The sequence below is a fragment of the Neopelma chrysocephalum genome, unplaced genomic scaffold (assembly GCF_003984885.1).
Source record: "Neopelma chrysocephalum unplaced genomic scaffold, ASM398488v2 Primary Assembly neopelma1_97, whole genome shotgun sequence".
In the NCBI taxonomy this organism is placed as follows: Eukaryota; Metazoa; Chordata; class Aves; order Passeriformes; family Pipridae; genus Neopelma; species Neopelma chrysocephalum.
In genome coordinates this window covers 3,425,602-3,436,125 of record NW_020897760.1, presented here as the reverse complement: position 1 = coordinate 3,436,125, position 10,524 = coordinate 3,425,602, and the positions used below count along the sequence as shown (strand labels likewise).

At 37.6% G+C, this 10,524-nt stretch overlaps 1 protein-coding gene and 1 non-coding gene across 2 annotated transcripts; both read right to left on the bottom strand.

Annotated features, from left to right (window-relative positions):
- Positions 1–1,549: 1,549 nt before the first annotated feature.
- Positions 1,550–10,419, bottom strand: RABGGTB (Rab geranylgeranyltransferase subunit beta). Its single transcript, XM_027694440.1, has 9 exons — positions 10,379–10,419; positions 9,792–9,899; positions 8,501–8,698; positions 7,794–7,899; positions 6,246–6,298; positions 6,017–6,127; positions 5,170–5,295; positions 4,381–4,530; positions 1,550–2,548 (listed from the first exon to the last, which is right to left on the bottom strand). The coding sequence occupies exons 1-9, from the start codon at positions 10,379–10,381 to the stop codon at positions 2,408–2,410; spliced, it is 996 nt and encodes a 331-aa protein (XP_027550241.1). The 5' UTR covers positions 10,382–10,419; the 3' UTR covers positions 1,550–2,407.
- LOC113972960 lies at positions 9,548–9,630 on the bottom strand. Its single transcript, XR_003536093.1, has one exon. It is a non-coding gene; the product is annotated as a small nucleolar RNA SNORD45 (small nucleolar RNA).
- Positions 10,420–10,524: the final 105 nt, after the last annotated feature.

Below are 10,524 nucleotides of genomic sequence, written 5' to 3'. Positions count from 1 at the left end.
CCCCCTCCTACCCGTTCAGAACAGGCATGCGGTCCCTCAGCACTGAACACTGCCATCAGACAACTTTAAAAATTTCAACGTCAGAAAGTCTCACTGCAGAGCAAAGTATGGAAGATAGCAGGTGACAATTCCATTTACTGTCACTGTCCTGAAGTCCTACATTGAACTTTCCATATGCATTACGACTCCTACAGCTGGAGTTACACCTCCTCTTCTCTGACAGAAATCCAAATATATGGCAAGAAATGCAGAAACAAAAGGAAGGTCCATCTTTTACCTTTCCTTCCTTTTACATAGTCACAAATCATGAAGCTAAATTCACCTAACCAAGCTGTCTCAACAAAATCTAAAGGAAGCACATTTGAAATAAAGCATATACCTCTGGACTTGACCATGTAGAAGGTAACAATGGCTGTTGATTTCCCCACATGTAAAGAGCTACTCTTTTAATTAACATATCTTCAGACACACAATTTTATGTACCTGAATTAGTCACTATTCTTTCACAAATTCTCATACAGAATCTTTCAAAATTTATTGCTGGGAATGTTGGCTACACTATAGTACTTAGGATTAAGATCTTTCCATATAAAGATTTCAATGGAAAAAAAAGTTATGAAAGTACACTTTCCGAAAACCTTTAATAAAGGACCTGTAACTGAAGACTGAGAACGGTAGATTAATTACTGCAAAGTTTCTAACTAGATAAGCTCAGAAAAAAATCTTAGCAGTATTTTTAACAAAATAGAGGTGGATGGTAACAATGCACGAAAATGACATAAGTCTTAACATAGACACAATCAGCAATTAATTTTTTTTCACAGTACATTTAACGAAAAATGTGATTTTGTTTGTGTAAGAAAAGTTGTGATGATTCTCTTTTTAGAAATATAATACCTAAAGAACTGATGTAAAGAATGGAAGAACCTTCTTAAGAAAAGAAGTGGCACTTGCAAAGGTAACCTGGAATGAAAAAAAAAACTTATTTAAAAATTTTGTGTTAACCTTTACAGTTAAGATAAAACCTGATTGGTGGTCTCATTCCCTTACAATCAAAACTAAGCCTATTGTAACATTTTTCCAAATCTTGAAAAATAAATTAATTCCAGACTTTGACCAAACAATTTACCAAGCAACTGGGCAACCAAAAAGAATAGAGATTTTACCTTAGCTAAAAGCCTGTAGAAAGGCTTTAAAAATTCATTAGAAATACCTGAGCATTTGAATTCACTTTCTGTCTTTGAAATTCACTAGAAGTAAAAGTCTATCAAAAAGTGACTCTGTCGAGTTTAGCTTTCTCTCTACTAACACAGACAGGCTGGATGACACTAATCAGCTGGCTTTTAAAACTGTATTGGATACAACTTTAGGCCTTCGTTAAGCATAATTACAGAGATTATCAAACACTTCCTCCCCTTCAAAATTACCTTTTACTTTATATTATAACTGGACTACCATTCAGTCTCAGCCAAGATTTGTGGAATGTAAATTAAGAGGCAATTTTAGGACTTCTGTGAAGACAAAGAGGACTTCACCTTCAGCAAACAAGTATTTTCCACGGCTAGTTTTATTTTCAATTACACCATAATCAAGTGTTGGTAATTATTGTTTTAAAAGCTACAAAAGCAGGATTTCAACCCAGCAACAAATTTAGAATCAACTCTATATTCAATTACAAGTCACTGTCCTGTACAGACCTTCTCTAGAATACTTAATGTTAGCAACTTTCACTCTGTATACTCAAGGTATGCTGCATTTCAAATATCAGTGGAATTTTGTCTAAGGGACTCATCAATAAATGAAGACATTGATATACTTAGAAGAACCATAATTATGGTTTTACTGGTATCAATTACTATCAGAAGAAGCAGCTTGTTTCTCAGTATAGAAAACTGAAGGTAAGCATGAACAGGAAGAATTAAATACACAAGTGTGTGGCATTAAGTGCATGGCTTAAGTAGGACTTTGTTGGTTGTGTTGTGGTTTTTTTTTTCAATCTTCTTTTAAAGTGCTCTGTGTGATCCACCATCAAAAGAGGCCTGTGTAAAGACTGGTGCTAGCATGGTTGATATCACAGTAACACAAAAATTAAGCATTCACACAATCAAGCTTTGATTTGAATATTTAAAAAAAAAAGCCAAGGCCCATTTAGATACAGATTTAGATACAGATTGGAAATGTTTCTACATCTCTTATAATATAACCAAAGAACATGTTACACTTAGATTATGAGAACCGGCCTGTTCTGATACAATTTACAAAGTGACAAAGCCCACAGCAAAGCTATTGCTTTACTTCCATAATGTAAACATATCTCAAGGAAGAATATGCTGACAGTTTCACAGATGAGATTATAAATTAGTAAAACCAAAGCAACTGGTCATTCAACCTTTTGTCTCTACAAGGCTTAGCTCACAAGCTCAGGTTGTACATTTATTCTTCGAAGGACATCTTCTGGCATACAAAAGACAGGATTGACAGCCTTAATTTGTTCTTCTCCTAATAAAGATAGTCCAGCAATTCCAAATAAGGTGTGAAATGGATCCACCTGGGAGAAAAAAGAAAATTTACGTCCATTTCCAAAGTCAATCACTTTTTCACTTGTACAGAATGAAGCTTTTGTTTGCAAGCAAGAGAACTGCAAATCTCCATGGCTGGGGAAGACAACACAACCGAACAAACATTTGTGCTAACATGTGTGACAGGTGAGACAATTTCCATAGCATGCATTTACAATACTATGATTTACTCAGAGATGTTGTCAATTATCTGCTGCTAAGATGATTTTCAACTCTGAGTTAGACAGAAAGCATTCACATGTGTCCACTGGCATGCAATATCACAGGGTGGCAGAAGCAAAGATAATTAAAACTTTAAAAGTAAATTTGATCATCTACAAGTACTGCTTCCATAAATTCCCCTTTTGTTCTTCAGGAACATCATAATGCTCTTTAATCACCTCCAAATACAGAGCTGTGCTATAAAATCTTGAGATTTTATTATATATATATATATATATTTCTACTTTGCTAGAAAACCTCCCCAAACTATAAATAAAACAGAAACCTCCCCAAACCTGCACTCCCAAAACTACAAGATGCCCCCCCAGAACTGCCAAACTAACAAATAACCTAAACACAAAAGCCCTCAAAACAGGGTCTGTTAGGAGTGAGTGTCTGCAGTAATAAATCAAAAATCTGTAGGCATCAACATTTCTATGCGAGTGCCCACGTCAGCAATGGAGGACAGGTAAAAATAATATGAAATGACTGCTAATATGGCATGCCAAAACCTCTCCCAAAGGTGCTCGCATTAGATACAGGGAAAAGGTTCTGCAAAGTTGCTCTTCCAGGAAGACACAAATATTTCAATAGCTCAAGTTTAATCTCCAAGCCAGAAAAACATTTAGACTTCAAGTGTTGGACTTTTCTTTGAGAATTCTGAAAAGGGAAAATGTCCTTCTGTGAGCTCCTTAGAAATACAAAATCCTTTCTACTTTAAGAACACAAAAACTCTTTCCAAATGACAGACTAAAGAAATATAAAGCACCTTGTTTTTTAATGCATTTGTGGAGAATGGAGCAGATGTGGGCAGCTGCAATAAAACTAGCTAAGGCTTCCCAGACCGTTAATAAATAAGCAGCCAAGTGCTCTATAGGAATTGCAATGAGGTCTCATAATACTTTTTACTTTATCTGTTCAGCACCCTTGAAAGATAGGAACCTTATGTGCCAGTTTACCTGGACAATCTCAATTACTTCCACTTGAAACCAGAAAGAACAGACTAGCTAAATCATAATTGCCTCTCAACCAAGCAGAAAATCCATACCACCAGCCTCTTCAGACTGCTATCACAAAAGCTTCTTCCTTCCTCACCTGGACAAATGCCAGTGAAAGAATTTATTCAGTGGCTGGGCTGGCACAGAACAAAAGTTAGCATAAAGAGATTTTTGATAAAAACTTATGACTCATTTAGATCAGGTAAAACCACCATTCTTTAGCTTGCATATCATTTCACAAAACAAAATAATAAACGCAAAAAACCCACACACATCCCAAAAAACCCACCACCAAACATTGTTTTTACACAGATCTTCCAAGTGGTCTTGTGAGAAACGATTTGTTTCATGTGTTATGGGAACCAAACCAGAAATTGTAGAAAATGGCAACTGACTTTAGAGGGAGATACAAGTGCAATATAGAATATGTGCTCCCCAAGTAAGCCTTCAAAGGCAATTCTGACCCATTCTTCCTTCAAAGTAATTGTAACATCTGCAAAACCTACCTGGATAATGAGTTGAGTTACACACAAACAAGAAACTTTACTTTTTCCTTTAAAACTTTCAATTATGTATATTTCATTTAGAAAAATGTTATTTACCATATCTCCTGGTCTGTCAGCAAATCCACCAGTCTCCTCATCCTGGCAAGCCAAAATAAAGCAGCGCAGTTTCTCTCCATCAATCCAATGTATCCTACCAATCATCTTCAAAGATGCTAGCACCCACCACGAATAGCACACGTCAGGTAACTGGCGAGCAGAGAAGTAGATTAATATTTTATTTTGTTTTAAACATAACCTTGCAAATTTTACTGGTAATTCTGCAAATTACCAGCTGTGCTGTCATAATGCTGTTGCAGAGAAACAACACTTAAGAGTATCTTTGGAGTAAAAGAGAGTTTCTGGATGCAGTCTCTTTTCAGAGGACTTCCCTTTTCAGGAAGGGAAAGTCTGTTTTTAAAACCTCCTCCCTTCTTCAAGAAACAAGACCACAAGAATGTGATTTTTAAGCAGACTACACCTGTGATAGTGGCTAAAAAAACCCACAGAGACTTTTTCAGAAGCAAATACAAAGAACTTAATATCAACCAGTTGCATTTTGGAGGGAGGAGGGAGAATCTGACTCAGTTTAACAGGATAGTGGTTCAAGTGGTCAGTAAGACGTACTTCAGCATGTGTACTTCCCTACCCTGAGAACTCAAAATAGCATAGCTTAGGACTCCATGACAAGTGTTAGTGACAAAATGAAGAATAAAAACAAAGGCCTGTGACTTACATGAAGTATTTAGTAAGCTTTTCAAAGAAGTCATGACATTTTCCAGAAGTACTTCAGCTTTAGAAAAACAATCTCTATTGAAGTTTGAACATAGAAAAGAAGCCACCCGATACCTTCTCTGGTCGTCCATTGAGACCTCCAGAAGGTAACTGACGTTCACAAAGCCACCAACCCAGCAGGTCAACATTTACTTGATGCAACTGGTCTGTTATAGCCAGAAATCCTGTGCAACAATAGATCTAAAATTACAGACATAAATTTTTTGTGTATGTAAAACCTAAGTATAGTTTAGCAGACTAAATGAAGAGACAGCAGCAATACTGTCACATAAATAATGCAAAATAAGTACGCAAACATTTCCACTTTTAGTTTTCCATTAGAAAAGTATGTTGTTGTTAGAGTTGCTTACAGTTGCTTTTGTAAAAAAGTACCAGTAACACAATGTAACTACATAGCAGTAAGATTTTACTAATATAAGACACTAATGCAAGGTTTGGAAAGTGGTCCTAGAAGATCTGACAGAGCCTTACAGTTTTATTTTAAAAACACAGATTCTCAAGCCACAGTACTCAAACTGATTTTTGCAGGCTGGACATGGCCTTTATCAAAATTTTGCATCCAGCCTATGGTTTGTTCCTGTACTTGCCTCTTACCCTAACGCTTCTGGAGAGCAAACTAAAGACCAAATTAACAGACCAAATAGCAGAAACAGGCTAAGCCTGATCATTAACTACCCCAGCAGTTCCACATACATTCAGTCATGTCAGGCTTACTTTCAAAGTGCCATGTGATATATCTGCATTGATATTCATTTATTTTAACTAAGGTACTCAAATAAGGCATTTGGGAAACAAGAAAGGTACATCAATTGCCATCAGTGACAGATGTTGTAAAGAAACATTTATAGGCAGTGTGTGATGCTTGCTAATTTAAAACATTTCCATATAAAGAAAAACTCACCTGTCCTGCATGTGATTCGGAACCTGGTCTACAACCAAATCCTCCATCAAAGTTCATACAGGACAAAACGAATTCTACTGCTTTCCCCACATCAATAGCATCCAGCTTTCCCTGCAAGTCAGAAAATAACCAATGCACTTGATATTCTACCAAACTCATTACCTACACAGACTTCAGCAGTACCAAAGAGAAGACTCTGTACTTGTGCAAGTGATGGTTTAGGACTTACCAGAAGTGCAAGAGTTGCTGCAGCACAGAAAGAGAACCTTGTATCTATTTCTCCTATAATGTGGGGGGTAGGAAATGAAATAAGATTATTTTTTAATAATCTTATTAAGATTAAGACATTTAAATCACCACTGAAAATATGGAACTAAATGTTAAAATACTAAGTTCTACACTGAACAACAAAATCGGCTAAAAATTTCCCTCATACCATTTCAGTTTCCTCAGGAAATTATTCCTCATTAATTATTTCCTCAGGAATTTAAAAAATGTACATGGCAATTCAAGTGACCTGCATGTTTACTGCACATAAAGTCAACAACTCATTTAGAACTGGACAGATATAAATCCAAATCAATTCAACTAGTGGTAATTTACAAATAACTCTAGCATTTTACAGTTTATCTGTAGTGCTCTACAAGATAATTGCATAGCAGTGGAAATAATGCAATAATAATCAGACACAATTCTTGCTGTGCCTTAAATCCAGACAGAAGCCAATTTTGGTTTTAGAGCAAAATTGATTAAAGTTACAAGTGTTCTTTTGCATATTTATACCTGGAAGCAAAACCAAAGCCGCTGCACCCATAACAGAATGATTGCTCAGCAAGTCTATACCAATATAACCCTCCGATAACAAAGTCTGAGCATTAACACTTAGAGTCACAATTTAAAATTGAACTGCGCTGCAAACATTAATTTTTTTGGTCTAACCTATGCAAAACTTTTCTTCTTAAGAAATCCACAATCTGAAACACATAAAGCAAATGTGGTGCTGTGTCCTACATCAGGGATCGCTCTCCTTCAGTTGCACTGTAACTGCCTTTCAGAAGTAATGTCAATCCATTGTGCATTCAGCACACTCCTGACAATACTTCAACAAAAAGGATGCAGCAAACTATGAACCAATTTAACACACAGCATATCATCTACCTTTACAGTAGCATACATATACTGCTAAGATCTCCCTTGCTGAATTTTACTAGAACAAGAACATGAGGGATATGCAATAGATTTTATGAAAATTAAGTCTTCCATGGGGATAAGTATTTTTTAGAGTGACTACATACTTATGCTAGAGCTTAAAAATGCCATGTTTGTGCATAAAGAATTTATATGCAGAAACTAAATCAGTATTAACAGAAGTTCATGAGTACAAACCCAGTTCTTCTCACTCCCATATACTGAAAGATCCTTTCACAGCTGACATGGATAAAGATCATTGCTGTCTGCCATTAAACAGCAAATATAAAACATTTCTTATGGAAGAGCGTATCCAATATCTCAAAGTACTGTTAAGTTAAAAATGCCCAAAAGTTTTCTTCTTTAAGAATAGGACAATTTATTCCTAAAACAAGAATGGAACTAAAGTTTAGAATATTCATGAAAGGAATGAAACACAACTCTGCCTTTCACAAACCCTTCTTTTTCATAACTTGGAGAATAAAAATGTTCATATACAATATATATGCAAAAAGACCATCCAAGGAAACTTAAGTTTACAGACTTACATGCCAACCTAGTCACTATATTTTAAAGATTTAAATATTACCCCATTCGTCTCCAGCAAACGATCCATCTTCTTTTTGCAAGCTCTGTATATATTCAACAATTTTATTTACATCAACAACATGAAGACTATCGTATAAGATAAGAATCTAGGGAAAAAAAAGACAAAGTAACAAGAATCTGGGGGGGAAAAAATCAAAGAGAGGCAAAAACTTTATTTCTTAACAAAAAAACCTCCCTTGGATTTATAAAAGAATTTATTTAATTGACTGTGAATACTATTTGGTAAGGTTAATTAAAATAAACTTTCTTTCACTTTAGTAGTTAATTGCTGTATTTAGCTTATCTATCTCTGTCTAAAAACTAAGAAATTCTCAAATGAGGTAATGCACCCTAAAAAGTAAATCTGAACAAATTCCTATAAACTATGATCACAAGAAGATATGATGTGACTCTTCAGACATCCTAGATATGTAGATAGGTCTAACAGTGTTTGTTACACTGTAAAAAAAATGGTAAAAGTATGCAGTAATCATTAAATAATTGTTAAAAGTAAAACGTTCCTGAATACGACAAATTTTAGGAAGTGATACAGCTAAATCCTAAAGCTGTGTTCATTAGATTTTTTTTTAATAAGGCAGTGAAGTAATTTTTGCCCTTGGTTTCCAACAGCAACTGGTTCATAAATCTGCAATCACTAAAATCATTAATCACAAACACTTTTTTCTAAAATTACCTTGCTACACTTACCTGGACAGCACTGAGGGTATACAGAAGATGGGGATCATGACCTATGCTGGCACTTATTCCCCCACATTCATGCTGACATGATTTGATGAATGCTAGAATTTCCTCTTTGTTCATTCGGTGCAGCTGCCCCATGAGATCCATTGCTGTCAGCCCCCAGTAGACACCACTCATTCTCAAATACTCCGACATACAGTATTCCTAAGGAGTGCATTATTTTAGTTCTCGATCAGATCACCATCCATACAGAGCAATGAAAATAGACTGGTTAACATTTACAAATAGTTTCTAGTAAGTCAACCATCTTCCATCCCTTTACTAACAGACTATGTGTCAGTCACTCACAGACACTCTGTGCATCCTGCACGTGTATATGCACACACACAGAGGCACGTGCACACGTACAGATCTACACATCTACACATACTACACTCCCTTCCTCCCCTGTATTTATCTAGTTCAAAGCATCAAGCTCTATGTCAAATTGAGCACATACGAGTAGCTGGGCACCAGTTCAGATCATCACTTATTATCTTGGCATTCAAACTGCCCCTCAAATTGCCACCCCAACTAGTCTCAAAACATAAGAAGTCTAACATTTAATGAAATTTATTTCCAAGTCAAAACTCTCACAATCTAAAGTTGCATTAGAAAAAAATTTTATATTGAATTCTCTTACATTGATTACTTCACCCACACCACATAAAGATTAATTTCCACATGGAGTACTTTTTAAGCACAAGAAAAAAACAATCATAAGCAACAGTGGTTAGAGTTCTTTCATAAACAGTAAAGGTAACTGCAACTTTTCTTCACATAAGCAGTTACTGACATTTTTCATCTGCTGGAAGTGGAATCCTATTGTTGTGGGCTACAACGAATCGCATATGACTATAAAATTGATGTTAGTTAAAGTGTTTATGAAGTCTAATAAGCACGAAGCAGTGCTGTGGTGGAATGCAATAAGTTGTTCCATCAAAAGAGCAACGTGCAGATGCAGCTCTACTTGTGCATTCTAGTGGATGAAGAAGCAACCAATAGCTTGTTTCTCAGGTCTCAGAGTAATTCTAGAGCTAAACTGATAATCTTCAAATTTATACTCAGATAATACATGCCAAAACTCATCACAGACCTGGATAAATTAACAAAGACATCTTTATTTTATACTTTGGATTGCAGGGCAAAAAATATTAGCTTGTCAGCATGCATCTCACCATTAAAGGGAAGCCAATAAATAAGGGTTATTATTACTGTTAATAAACCCATAACTGTACTGAAACAAATTGATACCTACATAATCATCCTTCTTTGTTCCATACGAAGCTATATAATCCGCATGTTTCTCTGAAAGTAATGTGCTCGGGGCATCGGGTTTTATTGTAACATCCTTTTGCGGTGTCCCCTGTAAAAAGCACCAACAACACGACAGTTGCACTGTCAGGTCAAGACGTTTTAGCACCTTGGTATAATTTAGTAAACACTGATGACTGTGACTCTGGAAGCAAACATCTCTCTGGTAATTCTGAGCCCAGGGCAGGTCACTTTTCAGCCCAGCTAAACCCTTCCCCGGGACAGGCTGGGAACGAAACCTAGCAACGAAGTGGAGAAAAAACACGAACTCGCCAGGAATAACCTGAAGCACTGGACGTAGGAGCCCTTTCCCGGGCCCGGCGCCGAGCGCTCGGCCCGGGGCTGCCGCCCTTCGCCCTCCGCCCCGCCAGGCCGGGCCCGGCCCGCGCGCTCCCGGCGCCGCTCTGGATCCGGAGGAGCGAGTGCGACCCGCGTCCCCCCGGGCGGCTCCGGCGCCATCCCCGTCCCTCCCTGGAGCCCCGCGGTCTCCGCCGGCCAGGCCGGTGCCGCCCGCAGTGTCCCCGTACCCACCATCTTCGCCGCCCGCGCCGGAAGGGGCGGGGCAGGGGCTCCACCCGGCCGCGGCTGCGCAGCCCCGGGCCCGGGAGAGCTCACGGAGCGCTCGTACGGCGCTCCCGGGCTTTGGAGTGCCGGGGCGCCAAAGGCCCGGTATTCTC

Excerpts from the sequence above, each read along its gene's own strand:
- RABGGTB (XM_027694440.1), bottom strand. Across the intron at positions 5,296-6,016 it reads CCGAATCACATGCAGGACAG|ATCTATTGTTGCACAGGATT; the intron begins GTGAGTTTTTCT and ends CTGTAATTTTAG. Across the intron at positions 4,531-5,169 it reads TCAATGGACGACCAGAGAAG|TTACCTGACGTGTGCTATTC; the intron begins GTATCGGGTGGC and ends TCTGCTCGCCAG.